We start from the raw sequence: 27,238 nt of genomic DNA on the forward strand, positions 1-27,238 counted from the left end.
CATGAGGTGATATTTAATTTGATTTTCATAATGTCAGTTTATCAGAGCTGAAAATTTCATCCCAAAAGGTGTAACACCTTTTCTTTAAAAATGTGGTTAAGGCATCCTTAAAAGCCACCTTGCTCCCCTCACCTGTGCCTGTGGCTGCTGCGGCCTTGGCATGGGCCAAAGACCAGCTTAGCAAGGGGCTACCAGCCTCCTTTTCCGTATGCACTCCCAGATCCAGTCCGGGGAGACGTGCTTAGCAGATGGATTCTCTTCCACGTCCCCCATAACGTGTGTCGCTGAGGAGGTGTCGAATTCGCGGACCAGGTCTCCGTCGTAGGCGACAAAATACCGCCTAATTTTGCTGAAGCCTTCCACAGAAGGAGGCAGGTACAGCTTCACCCCAGTGAAGATATCCAGCAGCATCTGCGGATGGATAAATGGGAAGACACACACAACAGGATGGTGAGTGAGAAGGGACTTAACTTGCTATACGGTGGGTTAGGAACTGGCGGCCCACAGGCCTAGTTGGGCCCACAGGACTTCTCCATTTGGCCCATGTGGTTGCTTCAACTGAGCCACGCCTATCTGACGTCACTGAAGGTGGGTGAGTGCTTGGACAAAAGGGGCTTTGCAGGCACTCATTGGCAATGCCTGAAAAGCCCCCGACAAAGCATTTCCATCACTGGAAAACTTCCTTTGGAATTAAATGCATCGCAAGGGGTTAGACTAGATGACCCTTTGGGTCTCTTCCTACACTTCTATGAAACATTTTCTCTTTCCAAAGGATGCAGATTGTTATTCAGAATGCTTCCTTCAGTTACAAGAAAGTAAGAGGAGCACAGCTGGATTAGGCCAAAGGAACGCCTTTTCACAGCTGTTAGCCACCTACCTCGGGGAAGTCCGCAAGCAGGGGGTGAGTACACTCCCCCCAGGAGCTGGTATTCAGAGGCAAGCTGTCTCCAACAGTGCAGGCCGATTATAGCCATCCTGGCTAGTAGCCACTGATATCCATATCCCACAAGAGGGATGAGGAGGTCAGGTCCTCTTACCTTCCCCTTCTCTCCTTCCAGTTCAGAGGCTTTCCTCTTCTCTCCTCGCTTCTCCGTGGCCTTCTTCAGCGGGGACTTTTCTACAGGTTTGCTGGCTAAAAAGAAAAAAGACAACAAAACATTCTACATCAGCGAGTTAGGGTGCCTTGCCAGGAGAAGGGAGAGGGCAGTGTAGAAGGGTCAAAGGTGGGCATATTGTGGCAGTGTGCACTGGTCTTCTAGCCCACCTTACCCCATAAACTGTGGAGTGGGAAACTGATCACTTAAAATAATTATCTGCATCAGTTAAAGCCACAGAAGAACAGCCTGCTAGAATAGGCCAATGGCCCATCTAGTCCAGCATCCTGTTTTCAAATAAACATAGGAAGCTGTTCTACAGAGTGAGATTATTGGTCGATTTAGCTCAGTACTGTCTGCACTGACTGGCAGCAGCTCTCCAGCATTTCATGCAGGAGTGTCTCCCACTTGGGGACTGAATCTGGGACCTTCTGGGTGCCAAGCGAGTGCTCCACCAACTGAAATACAGTCTCTCCCCTTCTCACAGTGGCTGATCGTCACCCTATTCCTGGCTACTGACAGGCAACTTGATTGCAACAGCCTGTCTTTACACTAGGGTTTGGATGGGCTTTAGGGTGGCCCTGAGAGGGTTTTGGAAAGCATGTGGCAGGGATTGGCACCGAACAAGCTTTGGGTGTTGCCCCTCCATGAGATGTTATCCAGAAACAATTTTATGTTGCTTGTCCAAAGCTCAGAGCAGCTTCCAGAACAAAAAATAAGTAACTATTATAATTAGAGACACGGAGAAACCTAAAGCATGAATTACAAAAATGGAACAGCATCACTGATGAACTGAGAGACTGATCAGTGCACAATGCCCTCTGCAGGGATGGAGGAACCTGTGGTTTGCTAATGTCCAACTCCCATCAGCACCTGCCAATGGCCAAGGAGGATGCTGGGACTTATAGTCCTTGGGAGTTATAGTCCAGCAACATCTGGAGGGCCAGAAGCTTCCCTCCATCTCTGACCCCAATCCCCATAAGAAAAAAGGTGCACCTTGCAGTCCCTTAAAAAGAGAGTTAAGAACTGTGGCTTTGGGCTGCCCTGGGGCCATGACCATAAAGGCCCTGCTTCTACAGATGCACCTCTCACCATGTGTTGTCAAAAGACAAAGCAGGAACCCAGCTGGGTGTGTCTGTATTTGGGGCAGGGTTTGATGCCCAAGGGAACTTTCAACAGCCCTCCCCAGCCCCCCTCCCACAGCAACAAACATCCCAGCCCCCACACCTTCAGGCTTCTTAGCTTTTGCTGGGGACTTGCTGGAGGGCTGCTTCGGAGCCTTGCGGGGAGTGGAAGACCTTGACTGCCCTTCTGTCTCTCCGCTGCTGCCAGCTGTGGAGTTCTCCTCCTCCATGGCGACCACAGTGAAGTCAGACTTCTCCTTGGACAACTGGTATAGCTCCTGCCCCCCGCCAGAGTATAGGGATTTGCCATTAGAAAACAGGAAAGAAACCCTCAGCCAAGGAACAAAGGAAGGTGCCTCCGGTCCATCCAGCTCAGTATTGTCTACACCGACTGGCAGCAGCTCCCCTGGGTTTCAGCCAGGAAAAACCTTGCCAACCCAACCTGGGGATACCGTTGGGGACTGAACCTCGGATATCCTGCATGCAGAACAGACACTCCACCAATGAGCTGCAGCCCTTCCCCTTGAAACAAAAGAGATTATAATTTTAAAAGATCTATCTATCTATTTACAAACACACATGTACAAATAAAGCTGAGCCAGACCCTTGGTCCATCTCACTCAGAACTGCCTAGACTGACAGCGGCTCTCCAGGATTTCAGACGTACCCTTCAGGATTTGCCAGCCACACCTAAGCATGATTCTAGTCCTCTTGGTTCTGACTATAGGGTTGGGGGTTAGACTAGATTACCCTTGAGGTCCCTTCCAACTCTACAATTCTATGATTCTATGAATCAGAGGAAGCTGCCTCATACTGAGTCAGACCACAGGTTCACCTAGCTCAGCACTGTCCACACTGACTGGCAGCGGCTTTCCTAGACTAGATTCCAGGCAGGAGAAACCTTCCCAATCTAACCTGGTGACGTCATTGGGGACTGAACCTGGGATCTTCTGCATGCAGAACAGATGCTCCACCACTGAGCTACAGCTGCTTCCCCTAAGAATCAAGTGAAGTTCCACTCCTGGTTCTAAAGGAAGGGCAGATGAGCAGCAGAAGTGGGTGACTCACCCGGAGTTGTGGTAGGGAGGTGGCCGTGGCCCAGTTTTTGTCGTCTCGGATCCGCGTGCAGCGTGGAAAGCGGATGGAGATCCCATCAGCGGTGTGGGCCTCTGCTTTGGAGAACTCAGCCCCTGTGATCTCCCAGACTGGTGCTTCCTAAGGCAGAGGGCAACAATCGCAGAATGAGCTGACCCAACCTTACTTGGCCAATCCTCTCTCTGCTGCCCAATGCAGTTCACCAGTAAAGGACAGCAGTTTGTGAGGGAGAACTCTGCTGGAGAACAGCCAGAATTCTGTGTGAGTTCTGCACAAGACTGGAACAGAATTCAGCACCCCAAGAATCTCAGCTTGGGTTCTGAAAATTCTAAAGGAAACTACTAGCCCCCATGGCCAGAGAGGCAGTCTTGGGAGTACTGGGTGCAGAATTGTAGTGTATTAATCACACACATATACACAGCCTGGATTATACTCCCTCTTCCTTGTTTTCAAGAAGTCTGAGAAACATTCATCTGCTCCCAATATACTTGAACGAGATTCTTTTTTCAACATGGTCAGGAGATCTGAGAGAAGTGGTTGAGGCAACATGGTGTGTGCTCTGAGTTCATAGGAAAACCCACTTTGGGTCTTTGATCCAGTGAAGAGGTAGGGCGCCAAATGAACAGATATGATTACAAGGGACTTTTGACACACAACACAAATACAAGCTGATGGCATCCTGTGCTCATTTAATTCATGTGAGTTCAACCACACTTGGCTGAAGACAGGATGGTTCAAATTGTGCAAGTTAAATCCAAGCAAGGCAGACCTCTTTTTGAGCCGGGTCTGCTTGGGGTTATCTGTTACAAAAAGAGCTTTTGAGTTCTCCACTTTGATTGCTGGACAAGGCCCACTTGGCACATAGGCACCGGAAGTACAGGGGATTCTCTTGCTCTCCCCTACCCACTAGCCATTGGGCAGATCCAAGGGTTTAGGAATGTGCAATCTTTTGTATACAGTCGTACCTTGGATCTCAGACGCCTTGGCTCCTGAACAAATCGGCTCCCAAATGATCGAAACCCGGAAGTGAGTGTTCCAGGTTTTCAACGATTTTTGGAAGATGAACATCCGGCATGGCTTCTGATTGGCTGCAGGACGCTCCTGCAGCCAATTGGAAGCTGCACCTTGGTTTTCGAACAGTTCTGGGAGTCAAACGGACTCCCGGAATGCATTCTGTTCGAGAACCAATGTAAGACTGTATGTGGAATTTCTAAAACTGAACTACCCCCCCCCCCAAACACACAAAGCTCTCATATAGAACAGTGGTTTCTTGACCAAGGATCTACTGTATTTTTCACTCTATAAGACGCACCTAGTTTTTGGAGGGGGGCAACAAGAAAAAAAATATTCTGAATCTCAGAAGCCACAACAGCAAGAGGGATCGCTGTGCAGTGAAAGCAGCAATCCCTCTTGCTGTTCTGGCCTCAGCGATAGCTGCGCAGCCTGCATTCGCTCCATAAGACACACACACATTTCCCCTTACTTTTTAGCAGGGAAAAAGTGAGTCTTATAGAGCAAAAAAAATGGTAACTGGGTTCATATCTCCTTAGCTTCACCCATCTAGCCACACCAGACACTAACAATTCATTTACAGAATGCCCCCTGCCCACAACCTCTAAAAAAAGGTCCACATTGAAAATCAGAGCCCACTGTTACTTTTGCACAGGGACAATCCTATTCATCTCCCCCTGCAGCTCCTGCCCCTCCCTCTCAGGCTGTTTTACCTTTGGATCTGGAACAATGAAGTCTGGGTAATAATTCTTATTTATTTTCAGCCAGCTTGGAATCTTACTGGGATCCTAGGAAGGAGAGAAAAAGACACAGGAAGTCACCTTCAAAATAATCCCATTCCTTGAGCCTACCAGCTGCACACCTTGGAAGATCTTTGAAGAGGAGCCTGGCTGCTGTATCAGGGCCCATAGAGGTCCAGCATGCCCAGCATGCCCTTCTCACAGTAGCCAATCACAGATAACTGTTCTGGGAAGCCCACAAAACAAGACTGGAGTGCAACAGCGCTGAAAGGACCATTGGAAGCAGCCATAGGCTGAGTCAGGCCATTATTCCATCTAGCTCAGTGTTGTCAAAATGATCAAGGGGATGGAGTGACACCCCTCTGAGGAAAAACTGCAGCATCTGGGACTTCTGAGCTTAGAGAAAAGGCAAGCAAGACGTGACACGAGAGAAGTTAAAAACATTATGCAGGGCATGGAGAAACACTAGAACTTGTGGGCATCCAATGAAGCTGAATGTTGGAAAATGCAGAAGGGATAAAAGAAAGGACTTATTCATGCAGTGCCTAGTTAAACTATGGAACTTGCTCCTGGGCCACCAGATGGATGGCTTTAACAGACAATTGGACAAATTTGTGAAGGAGACGGCTATTGATGGCTACTACTAGTCATGATGGCTATGCTCTGCCTCCATGGTCAGAGGCAGTGATGCTTCTGAATGCCAGTTGCTGTAAAACTGCAGGAAGGGGAGAGCACTCTTGTGCTCAGGTCCTGGCTTGTGGGTTTCCTGCTGAGACATCTGGCTGGCCACTGTGAGAACAGGATGCTGGCCTAATGGGCCATTGGACCTGTTCTCATGTATGCCAACTTGACAGCAGCTCTCAAAGGTTTGAGAATCCCTGCAACCGACACGCGAGGGCTGTGACATCTCTGGGCTGCAAACCTTGCTGATCTTCACCATGTCCAGCTCCTTTTGCAGCCGGGCCAGCGTGGCGTCATCATGGCCGCCGGCGCATTTGGTCACCGTGCACCACTTCTGGCTGTCGGGATCGTAGCAGCCCATGAGGAAGATGGACATCATCCCCCCTGTGGCAGAGAGAGGGAGGGAAACGCGGTCCCTGCTTTAGAGCAGCTCAACTGGAAACACAGACTTTATGTCCCATGGACCGCCACCAACTAGATTGGTTGCAGTGATGGGGGGGGGGGAGGGAGGAAATTTCCCAGGCCTCTTAAGTGTTCCTCTGTGGCTGGTTTCTAAGACACCCACCTTTGCTCCCTTGGCCGTAGAAGGCACCCAAGACCACCAGGTCTGCCGTGTCAGCCATTGCCCCTTCGTTGAGGTAGTCCTTCTTCACCTTGAGCCAGTGGCGTTTTCCTGGCTCATAGAGGCTCTGCACAGGCCAAAGCAAGAAAGAAGGGGCAGTTGGCCAGAGCTCTCTAAAGTGTATCATATCCAGGGCTGTGTGTCATGTTTAAAAACAAAAAGCAACCTCCTAGTCCTTATGCTTGCAAAAATAGGCATTGAAGCTCTAGGACAATGCCAGCAGATAGCTGTGAAGTTGGAAGAGGCAGGGGGAAGAGAGAGACAATTTCTAGATGGAGATCTTCAGTTTAACCAACATTTGCATCTCACTTTTCTGTCTAAAAAGTAATCAAAATGTGCCCCGTTTGCTTCAATCTGTGGAGCTGTCACTTTTACAAGTGCAGCATAATGTCTGTTGCACACTTGAGAGAAACTGATAGTTTAGTGTGATGCCCCTAGTCTCTGGAACTTCCTGCCTCTTGATATTAGGCAGGCACTTACGTTGTGCAGTTTGATACCTATTAAAACCTTTTTGCTTAGCCAAGCCTATCTTGACAGGTAATTTTATGTTTGTTTCTTTGTTTTTTTAAAAAGGCTGATTTTATCTATGATCATTTTCTTATGTTTACGGGTTTTATTGCCAATTTTAATGAATATTTTGTACCATTTTATGTAAACCACTTATTTATTTTTAAAAAATAAACCAAGCTGATGGACTAAGTAAAATAAATTGTCTGGTGTGTGCATCAAAAACACAAGGCTACATGCCTTCACGTCTTTCAGCACCAAACCCTCCAGCCCCTCACGGATGACCCGGTTGATCATATCAGCAAGGTCTGAAGCTTTCTGAAAGAGAAAAAGCCAAGTTAAAAAGGATTACCAGAGGGGGAGTGACTGGCTGTGTTAGTTTATTGCAGGAATAAGAATAAGGGTAAGAATCAGAAGGAACAAAATGCAGAACTGTAAAACTTTTTCTATCAAGAATGGAATGTAAGAAATTCACTCTTTCCCCATCCTACCTAGGCTGTGCTCATTTTCTACTTCAGTCAAATCTGGACAAAACAGAAAATAACTGTCTGGATTCCAGAACACTGTGGACATTATTAGGCTAATGCTGGGAGGCTTCTCAGAATACAGAGCTCATTTTTGTTGGTGGCGATTTGAGAGTCTTCAATATTCCCCGCGGGGACATTTCCAAGCGTTTCCAGTTCACAGTCTGGAATGGCACCCACCGTGACGTGCTTCATCTCCGAGAACAGGATTCGGTTGGGGATTTCCACCATGTTATCGTAGAGAAACTTGCGGCGCTCACGGAGCGGCCTGGAGAAAACAGGGCAGAGATGGCGAGGGATGATGAGAAAAACAGGTTTCAGGACAAAATGGGCCTAACTTTATTTAATTTTCATTTATTTCATGAAATGTAGACATTAAAATAATAAAACAGTGAAATAGCCAATAAAAACAGTAAAAAAGCAGCTATTTAAAACATTCAAAGAATAATGAAAATCAAAGTTATGCTAAAAACCAGATTAGAACACAGATCAACATTCTACATATCTGGGTAGGCTTGCCTAATCAAAAGTGTTTTTCACAGGTGTGAAAAAGAGGACTGTAAAGGTGCCTCCCTGATGTCAATAGGCAGGGAGTTCCAAAGTGTGGTTGCCGCTGCGCTAAAAGATTCAATTTCTTACAAGTGCATAATGAGTATTATATGGCACCTGTAGCAAGGCCAGTTCTGCAGATCAAAGGGGATAAATAGGAACAGATATGGTCTCGAGTTATACCGAGAGAATGAGACCCACCTGTCCATCAGACTGACGTCGTTGAAGTAGATACAGTCAAACACAAAGAGGCAGACGTTGGCGTCCTGGAAAGCTGCTTTCTGCAGAGAGACAGTGATGTGTTAGAACACAGATTATATTTGGGGTTGGAGAAAAAAATCCGGTAGAGCTAGGCTGAAGCTCTTCCATCTGGCAAGGCCCACAGTCTTCCCTGGGTCTCCTTGCTGCCTCTCCTCCTCGGCCCGCCTTTCTCCACAGCCTCTTTCTCTGTGCCAGGGCTGGGGAACCTGGTGCTCTCCAGACCTTGCTGGACTGCAGGTCCCCTTATCCCTGATGCTGGCTGGGGCTGATGGGAGTTGGAGTCCACTTTGTGCAGAGAGAGAGAAATTTATTACGGCCATAGGCCCATACAGGTAAAAACAACACCTAAATAACAGCTTGTGCCATAGGGAAATAAAAAAACAGTAAACAAACCACAGTTAAAACACTGGACAGGATTTGCACGTAACATTAAACCAAGGTTTAATAAACCATAGTTGAAGTAAATCTTGGCCTCTCTGCAGGCGAGATGTCCCTAAATTCTGCCTTTCTGAAGTTCTCCCCATCTTTCCTGAATCTCTAAGCTGTCAATTTCAGTGGTCGATCCCATGAGTTGCATGAAAGCGGGGAGAAGGAAAATTCTGGTCTTTCTACGTATGATACCCAATTCTATAACCCACCAGCGTGTCTTGCCACTGTCTGCCCCACAACCTAAGCTTAGCATCCACCAAACTGGTGCCCCTAGGTGTTTTCAACTACAACTCCCATCTGCTGTTACTTGCTGTGTTTTAATAAAATCAACCTGCTTTGCAATGAGTTGGGTCATTTTGTCCATTTCTGGGCAGGGAGAGATTAAAACCACGCACCTTGTGCACTCCAAGTGTCCCAAAGGGAAGGGGCTTGGCTGTCTTGTTGTCTATTAGAAGGACCTCTGCATCCAGGATCATGCTGTGTCCCCCTGGGAAAGCCTTGGGGATGAAGTCCTTGAAATGGGCCACCTGGTTTAAACATAAGCACATCATGAGATCAGGGTTTCTTGCCAGGGTCACTCCTTCTGTTAGGGAGAGTCAGATGATCACGTCAGGCAGCAGAACCCTGCTGGAGAAAGCAGGGGCACTTAGTTCCCCAATACTAGCGGAACATGCCAGGCATGTGATTTCGGTAAGAAGCCAGCCATTCGTTTCCACAGGAAGCGACCCAAAGAGTGTTAGAAGTTTGAGCAGAACTCACATTGCAGAAAGGGGTTTAAGCAGACAGAGTAAGGGACTTCTAGATTCCCAAATTATTCCCGCACCTTTAAACTCTGTGCCAATCTATCCTTTAAAGTTTAGAATGATACGTCTTAGGTTGCAACCTGTTTACAATTTTCTGCTCCTCCTCCTCCCTCTCTGGACCTCGAGGTGAGAGGTCATCTTGGATGCATGTCCTGAGATCAAAGGGGCAAGCCTGGCTTCTTGGCTTCTCCAACACGTTAGCCAGCACAGCAGAACTCTTTCCTATACTCTCAGTCTGAATACCTTCCAATAAAAGGTATCCTCCAAGCAAGGATTCATTACACTAAGTTAACCTTCTGCTGCTGCTTATAAACTCCAAACACTGGAGTGGTGTAAAGACAGTGTGGTACAGTGGTGTCAGACTAGGACCTGGGAGATCAAGGTTCAATTCCCGCCCCCCCCCCATTGGCCATGAAGCTGAGTGATTTTGGGCCAGACATTGGTTCTCAGCCTAACCTACCTCACAGGGTTGTTGTGAGGAGGAAATGGGGGAAGGGACCATGTAAACCACCTTGAGCTCCTTGTAGAAAAAGGTGGGATAGAAATGCAATCATAATAAAGTAACAGAAGGTTCCACTGACCTTGTGTGGAAGGACAGGTTTCAAGCTGCGACTGAAGTAGCTGAAGTGGTCGCCTTTCTTGTGCACCTGGACGCGCTCCCCGTCGTACTTGATCTCAGAGTACATCCCGTTGGGGCATTTCTTCATGGCGTACTCGATGGACTTACAGGCCTCAGCCTTGTGGGAGAAAGAAGGAGAAGAAAAATCCCACCTTATGACTTTTAATTGCATGCAGATCTACAACACAGGAAGCTGCTTTGTATTGTGCCAGAACATGGGTCCACCTATCTCTGTACTGTCTACACTGACTGGCAGCAGCTCTCCAGGATTTCAGGTAGGAGTCTCTCCCAACCCTACTGGGAGTTGAACCTGAGACCTTTTGCCTACAAGGCAGATTCTCTAGTCCTGATCTATGTCCCTTCTCCTTGTACAAGCTAGGCACAAGTTGTCTTCTACTATGCAGACCAACACCCCATGTAAAACAGTACCGTCTATGCCAAAATCCAACAACAATCCTCCAGCTGCTGAGGCCAAGATCTTCGCCAATCCTCTCCCCTCCACCCAAGGTGTTGAGATGTGATCCTGGAACCTTCTGCAACAACCTGGTGTCTTCTGAAGGTCTCATACTACAACTCCAATCAGCCCAGCCAGCGTGGCTGAAAGGACTGCGCAATATCTGGTTTCCAACATCATGATATACCAATATATCACAATATCTGAAATAAGGTGGAGCTATGTAGAGGCATTCGCTGGCTTCACGTTTTCCCCCACATTGTGATTTTTGCATAGTGTGTGGGTGATGATTCACATTCTGTTGCCAGGTCAAAAATTATGAAACTGATCTCACGATATGGACTTCAGACTGGTTTTGGACGATACACTGATACATTGGCCAGCCCTAGTGACTGATGTGAACTGTAGTTGGAGACATCCAGAAAGCACCAGGTTGGGGATAGCTGCTCTCCCTCTGAAAAAGGGATTCTCAGCACTTTAGAAGACCCGCCTGCAGATCACAAGACTTCACCCTCTTAGAAGCAGCTCTGGAATGATTTATACACTTGTCCTACTCTTCCCCATCTTCTGGCATCCAGCTGGGCTCTGTGAGAACAGAATGCTAGGCTGGATGGACCCCCCTTTGGTAGCAGCCCGGCTCTTACATTGCAGAATGGACTGTGATCCACACAAGCTCATCCCACAAAAAGTGCCACTAGATTCTTCCTTGCTTTAGCCTTCATTAAAAGCCAAACAGTTGACAGAGATGGGGACAGGAAGGCCTCTAAAGGGAGCTCCACGGGCTGGATGAGGAGACCACTAGGTCACAGGGTTTGGGGTTGTTTCTTTTTACCAGCATGGGTTGAACGGGGGTCATCAGTGTGGCCTGGACGCTGAGAGTCCTCTTTAGGCCTGGCACCTTCTGGGACTCCTGCTGGTTCCTCAGCACCCTTTCGACCACGTCGTGGAGGTTGCGCGAGGCTTTGAAAGCCTCATAAGCATTTGGGTCCAAGGCATCCAACCTGAAAGGAAAGGAGGCAGGGAGAAAGATTGTGGGAGGTAACAGTCTCATATATTATTTTCCTATAAAATTAGATGAAGTCATAGAGGAGAGGGGCTATCGATGGCTACCAGCCACAATGGTTCTGCTCTGCCTTTACTATTGGAGGCAGCAATGAGTTGCTGGAAGTCACAGGATGAGAGAGGGCTCTTGTGCTTGGGATGTGCTTGAGGGTGGACTGTTAGCCTGAACCAGCAATTGTATTCTTGTCAATTGAGATAGAAGAGGGGAGAAAGGAGCTGAAGAGTGCTGTGTGAGGAATAAGACCACAGAATAAAGGTAAAGGTAAAGGTACCCCTGCCCGTATGGGCCAGTTGTGACCGACTCTGGGGTTGCGTGCTCATCTCGCTTAAGAGGCCGGGAGCCAGCGCTGTCCGAGGACACTTCCGGGTCACGTGGCCAGCGTGACGGAGCTGCTCTGGCGAGCCAGCACCAGCGCAGCGCATGGAAACGCCGTTACCTTCCCGCTATAAAGCGGTACCTATTTATCTACTTGCACTTAGGGGTGCTTTCGAACTGCTAGGTGGGCAGGAGCTGGGACCGAACGACGGGAGCTCACCCCACCGCGGGGATTCAAACCGCCGACCATACGATTGGCAAGTCCTAGGCACTGAGGTTTTACCCACAGCGCCACCCGCGTCCCTAAGACCACAGAATAGCTGAGGGAAAACTGAGGCCTGAATTTTTAAAGGTCAGTGCATTATTTATCACCTCACTGTTTGTGGAATTCTCTCACCAGAGAGGCCTGCCTGGTGTCATCGTTGCATAGCTTTAGGTGCCAGGCAAAAAAAATCTCTTTTTCAATCAGGCCTTTCTCTCTTCATTATCTCTGGCCTTCTTGAGTGGGTGGTATGTTTTAATCCTGCTTTTTCAAAAATAGGATTGCCTTTTAGATACAGTCGTACCTTGGTTCTCAAACGAAATCCATTTGACTTCCGAAAACATTTAAAAACCAAGGCACGGCTTCTGATTGGCTGCAGGAGCTTCCTGGGCTCAATCCAAAGCTGCAGAAGCTGCATTGGACGTTCAAAAATGTTCGAGTCACAAGGCATTCAAGAACCAAGGCACGACTGTACATTGTTGCCAGAGTCAACATATGTGTTTGTTTATATACTGCAAGTTGCTTTGAATTACCTTGGCAAAGAAGTGATCAATAACTATAATTAACAGCAATAGTAATAAATTTCTACATACAGTCGTACCTTGGATTCCAAATACCTTGGTACTTGGATGTTTTCACTCCCGAACGCCACAAACCTGGAAGTGAGTGTTCTGATTTGCAAACATTCTTTGGAACTGAATGTCCGATAGGGCTTTCATGGCTTCCAATTGGCTGCAGGAGCTTCCTGCAGCTAATCAGAAGCCACGCTTTGGTTTCCAAACATTTTGGAAGTCGAATGGACTTCTGGAAAGGATTTCGGTCAACTTCCAAGGTACAGCTGTATTTATTTAAAAATTGTACACCACTGAATCATAAAAGAAATTCAAAGTGGTTTAGTGTAACAAAACCATAATTGTTATACCATTAACCACTGCGGAATGATGTATTCTTAATTGGCTGCATAGGCCTTGCAGAATAGAAACATTTTCAACAGGCATTGCAAAAGCTGGCGCAGAAGGCGCTTGCTGAATCCCACTGCACAATACTGGGCTGATGACGCTATATGTATTTATATTTAATGCAGTTATATCCCACTTTTTTCTCCAAGGGGCTCAGGGTAGTATACATGGTTCCCCAAACCTTTCTCCTTTAATCCTCACATCAGCCCTGTGAGGTAGGTTAGGTTGGGAGACAGTGAATGTCATGGCTGAGTGAGATTTGACTCCTGGTCTCCCAGGTCCTAGTCCAGCACTCTAACTGCTATGCCACACTAAAATCTTGGTCGCTGGGGCTATTGAGTGTTGGGAGAGCAGCAGGTTCTCTAGCTCCATTTCAAAATGAGCCCAAGCAGTCTTCTTCTATGTCTCCATCACATTCCATTTTTAGACTTCTGCATTATTTCTGGAAACGACATATACACAGAGAGAGCTTACACATGTTTGGCTCCAGCATTCATTTTCAAGTCATGCTTTATCAACCGGATGATGCACTTCAGGTCATTGGCCGTGCACCTGAAAATTATAAAAACAATAAAAAACAATCATAAAACAATATCATGAAGCATAACAATTAATCATTGGATATTTTATCAGCTGCAAACTGGCCACTTGTTTATTAAAAAAAACTTAATGATAAGGAACATGCAGCTTGCAGTGCTGAAGATCAAAATAGACGCAACAGCAGCCTACCAAGTCAGCCTGTAAAGGAAGGGGCAGCAGGGAAAATGCTGAGCCCCCCCTCCCACTTCTACGCAGATTATTTCTCCCCAGTGATTTTTTTTCTTGTTGGATCAGTCCAGTGGCTGATCTAGTCCAGCAACCTGCTCTCACAGGAGTCAGCCAGATGCCCCAAAGAGAAGCATGCAAGCAGGAGCGAAGCACAGCAGCACTTTCCCCTTCCTGTGGTTTCCAGGCAGAGCATAGCCATCACAGCTAGTAGCCATCAATAGCTCTCTCTCCTCCATGAATTTTTCTACTTCTCTTTTAAAGCCATACAGGTCAGTGGCCATCACTGCCTCCTGTGGGGGAGGATTCCATAGTTTAACTATGTGCTGAGTGAAGAAGGACTTTCTTTTATCTGTCCTGAATCTCCCAACACTCAGCTTCATCGGATGACCACAAATTCTAATGTTATGTGACAGGGAGAAAAACTTTCCTCTGTCCACTTTCTCCACGCCATGCATAGTTTCACAAACTTCCTTCTCTTACCTTTTCTCTAAAGTAAAAAGTCCCAAATGCTGCAATCTTTCCCCATAGGGGATTTGCTCCATTCCCTTGATTGTTTTGTTGCTATCACTGCACAAGCAGGATTAGAAAAGCACCAAAACAGTCTTCCATTCACACATGTAAACAGATCCCTGCTTCTGCAAAAGCAAGCTGGCAACTTGTGCTGCCGCTTCAGAATCTGTCCTTTGAGCAGAACCTGTCATGGTCTTCCTCTAATCTGCTGCCCTCCAGACGTTGTCAGACTACAACTCCCATCAATCCCAGCTGTCAGCTAAACTGATGGTAAGGAATTATGGGAGCCCCAATAACACACTGGAGACATGGGGAAGTTCCTCCCCTCTAGCTTGATCTCCCTAGCCAGGAATCTCAAACCTCTTACTGTACCTGTTTGCAACATCCTGCAGCAAGCTTTGCTGGTCGTCCTCTTTGGAAAGCTTAGAGAGCTGTGTCAGGAAGTCATCAACCTCTTGGATCGTCAAGAGGCTCTTGGCAGCGGGGGGGCAGGATTTGCTCTGCTCAAAGAAGATCCGCACGGTCTCAGACACGTCACCCTGTTTAAAATAAAATCATAGACTAAATCACATAGGGAGGGGAGTCTTTTCACAAAATAATAGAAATGTAGGATTTGAAGGGACCCTGAGAATAATCTAGTTATCTAATCCATTCCTCTGTAGTGCAGAAAACAGCTAGAGAATTCCTGGTAGATAGTCATCCAACTTCAGTTGAAAAACCTCCAGTGAAGGGGAATACACCACTTCCCAAGGTAGTCTATTCCATTTTAGAACAGCTCTTACTGTCAGAAAGCTATTCCTGATATTTAGTTGGAATCTCCTTTCTTGTCACCTGAATACAGTGATTCAGGTTGTCCCCCCTGGAGCAGCAGAAAACAAGCTTGCTCCGTCTTCCATGTAACAGCACTTCTGTCCTCCAGGCTGAACATCCCAGCTCCCTCAACATTTCCTCAAAAGGCTTGGTTTCCAAACCCTTGATCATCTTAGTCTCCCTCCTTTGCACACCTTCCAGCTTGTCAATATCCTTCTTAAAATGTAGTGCCCAGAACTGGACACAGGACTCCATGTGGGGTCTGACCAAGGCAGAATAGTTCTATTGATTCCCTCAATCTGGACACTAGACTTCCATTGATGCAGCCTGAATTAACATTTTTGTTGTTGTTGCTGCTGCATCGTTCTGCTGACTCATATTAAGTTTGTGATCTACTAAACCAGTGGATCCTTTCCCCATGTACTGCTGCCAAGCCAGGTGTCCCCCATCCTAAATGTGTGCATCTGATTATTCCTGCCTAAGTGCAGAACCTTACATTTGTCTATATTGAAATTTATTTTGTTAGTTTGGGGCCAGTTCTGCATCTTGAATCCTGGTTCTATACCAACACCTCTCTCTGTCCCCTATCCAGGCAAGCAAGAGCCATGAGCAGAGTTCAATGACCCATCCCAGCCAGGCCAAAACACTCAAGGATGGCTAATGGTGTGTGTGTCTTGGGGAGTGTCCTGAGGGCTTGACGGACAGGCCTGGAGGCCCAAGATTCAAGACCATTACACAGCAAACTCATTCCTCACTTGTTCAAGGTCTCGGACCATGTCCTCCTGGTTGCAGCCAAATATCCTGCTGAAGAGCTTTACGATCTGCTTGTCATTCAGGTTGTAAACACTCTTTATGACCCCCGGCAACAGCAGCTTGACTGTCAGGTAGAGATCCCCACGGAAGCCATCTGGGTACAAGGAAAGAGGTGAGAATGGACAGCCTGGCCTCTGTGGACCACATTTGCCCATAATGAAGAGGTCTCTGGAAAGCCCACATCCCTAATCACAGCAACCCAAGCTTATCACAGATGAATATTTAATCTTTATTGCTGATTTTACATCTGACTTCAACGTCTTTGTTATTTCTATTTTCATCATCGAAGTCACTTTGAGTGCAAAACAGTAACTAATTAATTGTTACCCTTTTGAATGTTATTGTGCTATGATCCTCCTTAGTGGGTTGTGCAAACTGCTATTCAGAAAAATGCTTTTTGTAGGGTTGGAGGCACTGGGAATGAGCTTATGGAACAAAGGGGAAGTGGCCTGAAAGCGCTTGGTGACCACTGACATAGAGCATTCATATATTATACATTATGTCACCAGGATGAAGAAACAAACTGTGTTCCACCTGTCCCATTTGGCAAATCACTCATATTTAATAAATAATAATATGGGGGGGGGGGGCGTTTACTGGTTTTTTTTAAAAATTAGGTATTTTGTGTTTTTCTTTTTGTATTTTTCTGTTATGAACCACCCTGTGATCTTAAGATGAAGGGTGGTATACAAATTTAATAAATAATAATAAATAACTGTTCATATATTTGAGCCTGCCCTCTACATCAATACAAACGCTCCCAATTTTTTAAAAAAGAGAAAGGGAGAAGAAATTGTACCTCCACTGGTTCCCTTCTGCAGGAAGTCCTGGATGATCTGGGTCTTGACGTTGTAGCTAGGTTTGTCAGCTACCATAGCGCAAAGCTTCCTGAATTCCCGCAGCAAACAGTCCTTGTGCTTTGGGTCACTCTTCTCTGTGGACAAGCTGGGCTTGCGGGGAGATGCAGAAGCCACTTCATCAGAGCTGCCCGGCTTAGCTGTGCAGAAAAAGGAGAACTTCAGGGGAAGATACCACGGACTGGCATGACCTGCGATTTCCCACCCACCCCAAAACATTTGTACTTCTGGCCCATCCTATCCTGAGGACCAGGTGCAGGTAACAGCACCTGAGTAGATCCAAGGCAGTGTTTCTCAGATTTGTTGTTTCTGGATTAAAACTGAAGATGCTGAAGGCTCCAGCTCCCCTCAGCCCTAGCCAGCTTGCCCAACAATTCAGGGATATAGTCCAGCAACATCTGGAAGGCACCACGTTGGCTACCTGTGTTTTACCAGGACGCCTGCTGCAGATCACCATCGGCAAATGGTTTGGAATGTCAAATCAGCCAGCCTGATCCTAGGCCTGGGTGATCGGAAGGAAGTCATGCTCAATAGGGATCGCTTCCAGGAGTGTGTATCACAGAGGTGGCTAGCCTGCAGCCCTCCAGATCTTGTTAGATGACAACACCCATCAGCGCCAGCCACAATGGTCAGAGATAATGTGAGTTGCAAGGTGGGCAAGGCTCGGCCAAAACAGCTTCATAGGCCAAATGTGGAAGCCCAGCAGGTCAAAACACGTTGGGCGGGCAGAGGTTTCCCCATCCCTGTCTGTAGAGAATGTGAACAGAGGTACATTTTTCTACCTCTTTCATACCTTAGGATTGAAGCTGATGGGCAGCAGATTCAGAACAGATGTTAGAAAATGACATTCACTCAGCACACTTAACATATGGAATTTCCTTGTGATGAGATGTGGTGATGCCAGCTGGCTTAGCTAGATTTAGAAAAGGGATTAGACCAGTCCAAACCACTCACCCACTTGCCACAGGTGACAAGGAATTCTTTGTAGGCAGGGAAGCTGGCTGGAGGGAGGGACGGTGTGTTCCATCCTTCCTCCATTGCCAGTGCAGAACAGGTGGGCTGCCAGAGAAAAAAGGCCCTTTCTCTGCACCCAGGTAAGAAATGTAGCAGACCAATGGAGGAGAGACCTGTAAGCCCCACCCCCTCCAGCAGACTGGTATACTTTTGTGGGCATACTTACAAGGCAGAGTTAGACAAATTCATAGAGATGGTGGAGGAGGAGGATGAGTCTACCAACATATTGGCTACAATAGCTAAATGGAACCTTCATGTTCAGAGGCAGTCTACCTCTGAATACAAGCTGCTGAGATGCAACTGCAAGGGAGGGCTGTAGCCTTTTGTGCTTTGCACTGTGTGGTGCAAGATACAGAAACAGATGGACCCTTTGACTTAATCCAGCAGGGCTCTTCCTGCATCCTTAAGACTCTTGCCAAATCATCAGTTAACAAAGTCTATCAGCAGATGGCATAAATGTTAAAACCCAGCTCATTAGACATGGATTGGCCACATCCAAGAGCACCTGCAGACTTCCCCATAGAACCAAAGCTAAGACTCTGAGCCGGAAATGCTACCAATGAATCACAACCAAAAGAAAGAGGCCCATCCATCTCTTATGCACCTGTAAACCCTGAAAATTTCTTTGGTGACGGATCAGAAGAAGCTGCCGGCATTTTCTTGGGGGAGGTGATTTGACCACTGGCAGAAATCTTCGCCTGGACAGTGGCCTTCTTCTTCGGAGTGTTTGCAGCTTTGGAAGTAAGATCTGTGAAGATATGAGGGGTCAAAGGTTAAAGGCCTCAGGAGCCACAGAATTTATTCTACACCTTTACAGGTCTTGAGTGATACAGTGGTACCTAATTCGTTCCAGAGGTCCGTTCTTAACCTGAAACTGTTCTTAACCCGAAGCACCACTTTGGCTAATGGGGCCTCCTGCTGCTGCTGTGCCGCTGGAGCACAATTTCTGTTCTGATCCTGAAGCAAAGTTCTTAACCCGAGGTACTATTTCTGGGTTAGCGGAGTCTGTAACCTGAAGCGTATGTAACCCGCGGTACCACTGTACATGTTCACAGAAACATGCCCTCCCCTTTTCTAAAAATTTAAGAAACTGCTAGAAAAAGTGATTTGACATGTATCTGGCCCTCAACTCAAAATCCAAACGTAACACAGGCAACTTGTGACAAATTGGTTAATTATGGGCAGGATCCTATTGGCAAAGTAATGGAAGATGACTGGCAGGTTGTTGTGGGGATTAGAAGACAGGAGGAGGAGAACCCTGTGCGCCACTTTGAGTTCCATGGAAACGTGGGATATAAATGCCATAAAAACATAAAATAAACACAAGGACAGGAAGAAACATCAGAGACAGAATAATTGCCACACACTAGAAGGAGGAGGATATAGTTTGAGTTCCACATTTGTAGTTTTATATATCATTTAATGTGTCAACACAATAAGAAGTTATGAATACAGCAGTTGTTGTATAAGGGATTAATATGATGACTGGAATGTAATGGAAATTAATAAAATTTTGGAATGCAGAAATAAAGCAAATAATCAAACCATCAATTCTAGCACGTGGGGGGCCACCTTATTTTAATTATATAATTTGGTATTTGAACGACTGGTATTAAGAACTGTATTATAAATTGGTATTGCTATAATAAGGGACGCGGGTGGCACTGTGGGTTAAACCACAGAACCTAGGGCTTGCCGATCAGAAGGTTGGAGGTTCGAATCCCCGCGACGGGGTGAGCTCCTGTTGCTTGGTCCCAGCTCCTGCCAACCTAGCAGTTCGAAAGCACATTAAGTGCAAGTAGATAAATAGGTACCGCTGTGGCGGGAAGGTAAATGGCGTTTCCATGCGCTGCTCTGGTTCGCCAGAAGCGGCTTAGTCATGCTGGCCACATGACCCGAAAGCTGTACGCCGGCTTCCTCGGCCAATAAAGTGAGATGAGCGCCGCAACCCCAGAGTCGTCCGCGACTGGACCTAATGGTCAGGGGTCCCTTTACCTTTACCTTATTGCTATAATGAGGCCATTATTGGATTGTAATTGAAATCTAATAAACATCATCATCAAAATAAACAAATTAAAAAAACAAATAATTTGCAACGCTAGTACTAATAATATGCATGAATGTGGCTAACTTTAAGTAGCCAAGGCTCTGAATACTGGGCCACCCTATATAACTGCTCTTACCACCACCGCTTACCTGAGATGTGCTGGTTTATCAGCTCCTTCTCACTGTCCTGCAGCTCCTCCCAGCCCTCCAAGTCCGTGATGTCCTCAATCTTCTTTGTCGTCGCCCGGGCCCTCTCCAGCTTCTCGAAAATGCACTTGACGTGGTACCACTCCTTCATGTCCCCACCGGACTCTGTGAATGGGTTGGGCACCACCTTCCCGATGCGCACCATCCCCTTGAGGATCTTCTCCTTGCACTTCTTGCAGCCCGCCGTGCCTCGCTTGGCGTAGTCCACGCAGTAGCGCTGCTCTGCCATCTCAGAGACTGTGCACAGGGGCTTTGAGGGCCAAACGGGTAGTGGCAATGGGAAGAGAAAGCCACGGGCAATGCACAGCTGGTACCACCAGCCAGCCGGAGATGGGGTGCTGCTGCTCCACAACCAGGAGCACTTGCGGAAGGCAATGATCTTTTGGAAACTGTGGCCAGCTCGGGTTTGAGCTGTCTGTGCTGAAAGCAAGGTTTTTTCACTTCTGCTAAGGGTTCTTGCTGCCTTTAGGAGATGTACCCTGAGCAGAGAAGGCATGTAGTTTCCTGGGACTCAGCTACACAGCTGCAAATAAAACATTTTAAATGTGTTGTAAAGTGCAAAATACAAATGTGACACTAGATGGCGACAGTGAGCTATGCAAAATTCAATGTATTTTCATAACATTTTTTTAAAAAAAGTAGTTTCACAGCGTTTTTATATGTGTGTAGATTCCACCCTGGTCTCCTTTTCTCTCACTGTGCTGAGCTAAGAGAGAAAAAAGGAGGTGGTGGGGAAAGACACATATAACTCTGTACAAAAGGGGTCTGGGTAAGAAAAACTGAGGCCACCATCAATTTACTTGCCTTTTTAAGAGACAACGGGGCTCTTGCAGGGGGAGTCACCACTACCCTTGGAGACATCATTCTTCCTCAATGAATGGAGACTTTTACTTGGAATCCATTTATTTAAAATATGTATAAAGCCACCTTTTAAAGGGAAACCCTCTTGATACAGCTCCTAAACAATGGATCATCAAATACACATTTAATTTAAAATAAAAGATAATGTTCAAAACAACACTGAGCCTTGTAAGACCAAAAAACTGCAGTTTTTTTAAAAAATGAAACATCAGCAGAAAATACAGGCCTTAACTTCTACTTTTATCAAATTTCATGTGCTTCTATATTGTAATGCTTCAAGAAATCCAACCCTCTCCACTTCTGAGAGATTTACATGTATGAGAGGCTGAAATTAGAAAACAGCATTTTAAAACTGTGGTTATTTTTGACTGTGGAACATTTTTTCCCCCTGGTGTGACAGTATTGTTACAAAACTCTTTCCCAGTCACACAGAAACTGGTTTGGTCAAGTGACTTTGTGGCGGCTGGTAGGGCAGAGGAAAGGGTAGGTGAGTCAGAGCCAAAGACAGGCAGAGCTACTAATTCCACTTTTGTTCCCATCCTCCTCCCCACAGATGTGTTCTACAAGGGGCAACTAAGGAGGAAGAGGAAACTGGCAGGCAGGCCTGGACTGATTATAAGAAAGAAGGCAAGCAGAAGAGAGCTTCCATGGGTCTGGCTTCCTTCAAGACTGGGAAGAGTTTTCTTTTTACAAATGGCATTTGAACGAACACTTGCACTTTAAACTGGCTGTTGTCAAATAACACTTCAGTGCTATTGAAGCTTAATGAAACTGGGTGGGTTTGCAGTTTTTAATCTTTTTATTTAAGTTCTGTTGCAAAAACAAAACACGTGCAATGGCTACAGTCAGTAGGAGAAATATATTACAAGCGACACGCATGCCTAGCAATTTCAGGGTTAACCCACGTGGAGCAGACACGCTTCTCTATTTAGTACACTCACAACCTAATCCCACCAACCCTGCCCAACGAACATTGGGCACCACCTCAAGTCTATCTTAGGTCGGAAGAGAAGGGGGAAAAGGAGGCTCCAGGCAGAGAGAGAAAGAGAGACCCCTTGACAACAGCTCCTCACCCTCGCCAACCCCGAGCCCCATTTTTCCTCCTCCCTGCTCATCATCACCGTGGCCTCAGGCACCTCGTGGACTGGGGGATGCTTGGTGGCTACCGCGCACGCGCCATTTATTTTCCCCCACAGAGTGACGGTTGGGAAGGGGGAGCGCAAGCCACGCCCCCCTATGGGCGCCCATCACCATCACCTCAAGTCTAGGCTCCTTGAAAGAGCGGGGAGCAGGACCCACCGGCGCGTCCCCTCGCCCATTTTCAACCAGGTCCCCTCCTTCGCGGACACCCACCTTCCTTCATGGGGCCCCTTCAGCCTCGGCGAAGACCCCTTTTAAATCCGGGCATCTCCGGCGGCCCCTCTCGCTCGCGCTGCGGGCGCATGCGCACAGAACGTCGCGTCGATCCCCCGCGGCGTGACGTCACCGCTCGTCCTAAGGTTCTTTGGAAGCAGGCAAGGCCGTGTCTCCGCTCCTCACCCGAGCAAGCCACGCCCTTTTCCCTCCTATTAACTCTTCACCTCCCGATTTCAGTCTGCATGCACACGAAAGCTTATACCAAGAACAAACTTAGTTGGTCTCTAAGGCGCGTCTAAGGGACGCGGGTGGCGCTGTGGGTTAAACCACAGAGCCTAGGACTTGCTGATCAGAAGGTTGGCGGTTCGAATCCCCGCAATGGGGGTTGCTCGGTCCCTGCTCCTGCTCACATAGCAGTTCCAAATCACGTCAAAGTGCAAGTAGATAAATAGGTACCGCTCCGGTGGAAAGGTAAACAGCGTTTCCGTACGCTGCTCTGGTTTGCCAGAAGTTGCTTAGTCATGCCATGCTGCCACATGACCCGGAAGCTGTACGCCGGCTCCCTCGGCCAGGAAAGCAAGATGAGCGCCGCAACCCCAGAGTCGGTCACGACTGGACCTCATGGTCAGGGGTCCCTTTACCTTTAAGTAAAGGTATATATAAAATCTATATATAAAACCGATTCTCCTGTAAGCTTTGTTTTGCATTTACCAAGCCTTAATGCGGATCCAAGCTCAAAGTAACCAAACAAAACAGGCGTTTGTCTATGTAGGAACGCCATAGCTTTAAAGCATACGAAAAGAACATTGGGAACTGTAGTTCACCACTCAGATCTACAGCTCCCAGGATTTTTTTGTGTTTGTGGCGGGTGCTTTAAAGGTGTTTTGTGTAGGCAAGTGAACTCTGTTAAGTGGCACTTGCTCCTAGTATGCATGGATCTAGCTGCAAAAATATTTTACTTATCTGGGTCCCAGTGAAATCAAGAGCAGTCCTCAGTGCTAAATGTGCTCTCCTGCCCAGATCCAGTTGCAAGGCTAGCAATGAGGGTGGCAAGCTTCCACCCTTACTTGGGAGCATGTGAGAGACAGTGTGGTGTAATGGTTAGACTGTTGGACTAGGACCTGGGAGGAGACAAGGATTCAAATCCCCACTAGGCCATGAGGCTCACTGGCTGATCGTAGTGGCCCGTCACGTATCTCAGCCTAACCTGCTTCTCAAGGTTGTTGTGAGAATAAAATGGAGGAGAACCATGTTTACCACCTTGAGTGTCTTAGAGGGAAAAGTGGCATACAAAATTTAATAAATAAAATGGATAATAATAAAGAAGTACCACTGAACTCGGGGACGCGGGTGGCGCTGTGGGTTAACCCACAGAGCCTAGGACTTGCCGATCAGAAGGTTGGCGGTTCAAATCCCCGTGACAGGGTGAGCTCCCGTTGCTTGGTCCCTGCTCCTGCCAACCTAGCAGTTCGAAAGCACGTCAAAGTGCAAGTAGATAAATAGGTACCGCTCTGGTGGGGAAGGTAAACGGCGTTTCCGTGCGCTGCTCTGGTTCACCAGAAGCGGCTTAGTCATGCTGGCCACATGACCCGGAAGCTGTACGCCGTCTCCCTCAGCCAATAAAGCGAGATGAGCGCCGCAACCCCAGAGTCGGCCACGACTGGACCTAGTGGTCAGGGGTCCCTTTACCTTTACTTACCACTCAACTCAGTGGTGCTGACTTCTGAATAAGCATGATATGGATCCAGCTGCTAAGAATGTGTTGGAGCAAGCCCCATTGAAATCCACAATGTTCCTTAAGAGACATGCATAAATCCAGGGTTGGCCCACCCATGAGGCAAGGTGAGGCAACAGGTAGAACTGAAGTTTCATGAGCACATAAGCAGAGGCTGATGGTCCATCTTGTCCAGCATCCTATTCTCCCAGTGGCCAACCAGATGCCCCTTATGAGAAGCACAAAAGAAATAATAATAATAATAATAAAAACCAAACGTAAAATTTGAAATTGGCTATTATGTAGCTTAACAGGGGAAATCATTTCACTTATTTATCGCACTTATCTAGATTGCATCTCTCCTTCTGAAGCTGGCCTGGTTTTAGCAAAGATGTGACGAGAGCTCCCATCATTTTGTCAGCTTCCAAACGTGCCTGCAAAGTTACCTGGAGAGGAAATCTTAAACGCAGGCAATTTTATGTTCGAGATTGACGCTCGGAGGTGTGCTCTCTGATGCCACGTCTAAAGGTTTCTATCCTTTTTTCTGATTTCTATGGAAACGTCACCCAAAAGCTTTCCTCTAATTTTGTTTCTTCCCTGAATTTGAAGCTAATAGAGTCTCATTTTCTTTCTCCCAGAAAGTCATCCAGCATCAATCTGCACAAATAGTGTTGTAATTTGTTATCTGCTGGCTACATTGCAGGAAACAATTTTGGTACCACGATGCAGGCACTGGACACATTGCCAATGGACTTTCAATGTGGATGGTGCTTGACTTTATTATCATGTGGGGGGTGGGGGTGGTACCATAGAAGAGAACCCAGCACGACATTGTGGTGCTTGTGGGTGTGTAGTTAAACCATCCTGTAGGGATGATCGCGGAGTGGGGAGTGGGGTCCGGAGGGAGCACACTCCCCACCAGCAGGCAGCCTCAGTCTCCCTGCACGCGTGACCTTGGGGTGCGGAGCACACGTACCCCTCACAGACAAAGCCACGGCTGTCTGAACATCGTTCCCTCTGTCTAACCTTTTGCGGTCTCAGTAGTCTGCGGTGGCCTGTCTGTAACCTTTATCTCTGAGACCTTTTGTCTCCTCCGTCATACACTGTGCAAGGGGAAAAATGACACGGTGGAAACAGGTGCCAAAATAACTTTGTACCACCCTATGATCTCGGGACCGGAAGATGTGTAAAGGTCACAGCCCAAAATGTATCTGCCTGGTTTGCATATTTGTCTCAATAAAAGGAGGCTCCACAGGGCTGGCCAGCAGTTTGCATGCAGCTCACCTGTGCGCAGCTCACCTGCATTACCAACTCCTGCCTCATGTCCATCACTTCACATCCAATGTTGGTGTTTTTTTTTGGTTTGTTTTTTTTTAAAAAAAACAATGCCAAAGATCAGAGTTCAAATCAGGGATCATCAAACTTTTTGGGGGCTGGTGGGCACATTTGGGAGCCTGAGAAAGTGTCATGGCCTCCGCTCTGAAAATGGCTGCCATGGTGTAGGTTACATAACAGAAAATGGCAGGTGCATGCCCATTCCAATCAAGCACTGTATAAACTGCATGCAATAAAACAAATAAAAGTATCTCTTGAAATCCATAATCTTATATAGACCCTTGGAACAACAGATGCCAATATCTTATGAGAGGCATCTCTGATTTTGTGTGTGTGTGTTTGCTTGCTGTTGGTTTAAGATGCTTCAGCCTGTGTTGTAAACCACTAAGAGTTTTGTTAACATGTAAGCATTGTATAAATTGTCTAAATAAATAAATGAAAAGATTGCCTCTTCCTGAGAGGGTTGAAATGAAAGCAAAAAGGCAACACTGACTCAGTAGGGTGGGTAGTGTGTGTGTGCATGTGCCTTCCAGCAGTGACAGATACCAATGGGGTCAGATCCTGATCCTCTCTGCACAAAGGAGAGCCACACCCTGAACCAGCCGCAAGCAAATGGATTCAAATGGCAAGAAAGGAGATTCCATCTAAACACTAGGGAGAACTTGATGACAGTAAGAGCTGTTTGACAGCAGAACGGACAACCTCAGAAGGTCATGGACTCTCCTTCATCGGAGAGCTTGGGTGGACACCTGTCAGGACTTCTTTTGCTGTGATTCTTGCATTGCAGGGGTTGGACTACATGACCCTTGGTGGTCTCTTCCAACTCTACGATTTGTGACATGCCATGCAGACTGCTGGTTTCAAAATAATGATATTCCAGGAGTCACTCTGCAAGAAAAGCAGCAGCAGCAGCAAATGTGTTGGATGGCCTTGGGGCTCTGTAAAATCATGAATTATTAAGTTTCTTGTCCGTCATTCCCAAGGGTATCCATTATTAGGGGTATTAAATTTCCCATCCAAGAAGGGGGCGGAAATAACGGAGGGGGGCACACACAGGTTCTAGAAGCCATTCTGCAGATCGCTTTGATAGCCTTAATGCAAGAGTTTGCAAATTGATTGTTGGATTAGGGAGCTGCTCGAGAGTTAATTGATTTTAAATTTGGGGAATGCAGCAACGAGCGATGAAATATGGTCACTTTCTTTAAACTCCTGCTATCTTTTTTTCAAGAGAGAGAGGGGGAGAAATGAGAGGCACAAATCACCCCGGGAACGTCACAGGAGGATGATGGATCTGTCTCACATTTTGCATCAAATGAGCAATTAACATGTAAAATGAGGAAGGGGGGAACATTTGCTTCCCTGCTCTGAATTTACTAGATCATGGATCTCCTTAGTCCAAAGTGACTTCTCGGGAAATTTATTGCTCCCACACTTTGTGCCACAGTTGTCTGGAGACCTCAGTGTCCAAACACTCCTATAAAGAGGGCACAATTAAACTATGGAACTCCCTCCCACAGGAGGCAGTGATGACCACCAACTTGGTTGGCTTTAAAAAAGGATTAGACAAATTCATGGAGGAGGAGGAGTTTGGATTTGATATCCCGCTTTATCACTACCCGAAGGAGTCTCAAAGTGGCTAACATTCTCCTTTCCCTTCCTCCCCCACAACAAACACTCTGTGAGGTGAGTGAGGCTGAGAGGTGAGTCAGTCAGAGAAGTGTGACTGGCCTAAGGTCACCCTGCAGCTGCATGTGGAGGAGCGGGGAAGCGAACCCGGTTCACCAGATTACGAGACTACCGCTCTTAACCACTACACCCCAGAAGGCTATTGATGG

At 47.0% G+C, this 27,238-nt stretch overlaps 1 protein-coding gene across 6 annotated transcripts; it reads right to left on the minus strand.

The window, feature by feature from the left end:
• Positions 1–7: 7 nt before the first annotated feature.
• LIG3 (DNA ligase 3) lies at positions 8–22,539 on the minus strand. 6 transcript variants are annotated; one of them, XM_083588104.1, is made up of 21 exons: positions 22,352–22,481; positions 20,938–21,095; positions 20,081–20,498; positions 18,489–18,632; positions 16,813–17,010; positions 15,956–16,107; positions 14,763–14,929; positions 13,587–13,664; positions 11,346–11,514; positions 10,022–10,177; positions 9,033–9,164; positions 8,149–8,228; positions 7,579–7,666; positions 7,115–7,192; positions 6,311–6,434; positions 5,987–6,129; positions 5,038–5,112; positions 3,287–3,433; positions 2,322–2,496; positions 1,038–1,132; positions 8–411 (listed from the first exon to the last, which is right to left on the minus strand). In XM_083588104.1, exons 3-21 carry the CDS (start codon positions 20,364–20,366, stop codon positions 178–180), a joined length of 2,721 nt encoding a protein of 906 aa, XP_083444230.1. In that variant the 5' UTR covers positions 20,367–20,498; positions 20,938–21,095; positions 22,352–22,481; the 3' UTR covers positions 8–177. The 6 variants fall into 6 exon arrangements, with proteins under 6 accessions (XP_083444230.1, XP_083444231.1, XP_083444229.1 ...); XM_083588105.1 differs by having other exon boundaries at positions 22,256–22,364; XM_083588103.1 differs by lacking the exon at positions 20,938–21,095 and having other exon boundaries at positions 20,081–20,660; positions 22,352–22,539.
• Between the last annotated feature and the right edge of the window lie 4,699 nt (positions 22,540–27,238).

This window comes from Podarcis filfolensis (genome assembly GCF_964270895.1).
Source record: "Podarcis filfolensis genome assembly, chromosome: 15".
Taxonomy (NCBI): Eukaryota; Metazoa; Chordata; class Lepidosauria; order Squamata; family Lacertidae; genus Podarcis; species Podarcis filfolensis.

Coding starts and splice junctions, on each gene's coding strand:
- LIG3 (XM_083588103.1), bottom strand. CDS start 20,633: ATGCCTTCTCTGCTCAGGGTACATCTCCTAAAGGCAGCAAGAACCCTT. Junction 11,515..13,586: donor AATGCTGGAGCCAAACATGT/GTAAGCTCTCTC, acceptor CTTTCCTTTCAG/GTTGGATGCCTTGGACCCAA. Junction 1,133..2,321: donor AAAAGCTAAGAAGCCTGAAG/GTGTGGGGGCTG, acceptor TTTTCTTTTTAG/CCAGCAAACCTGTAGAAAAG.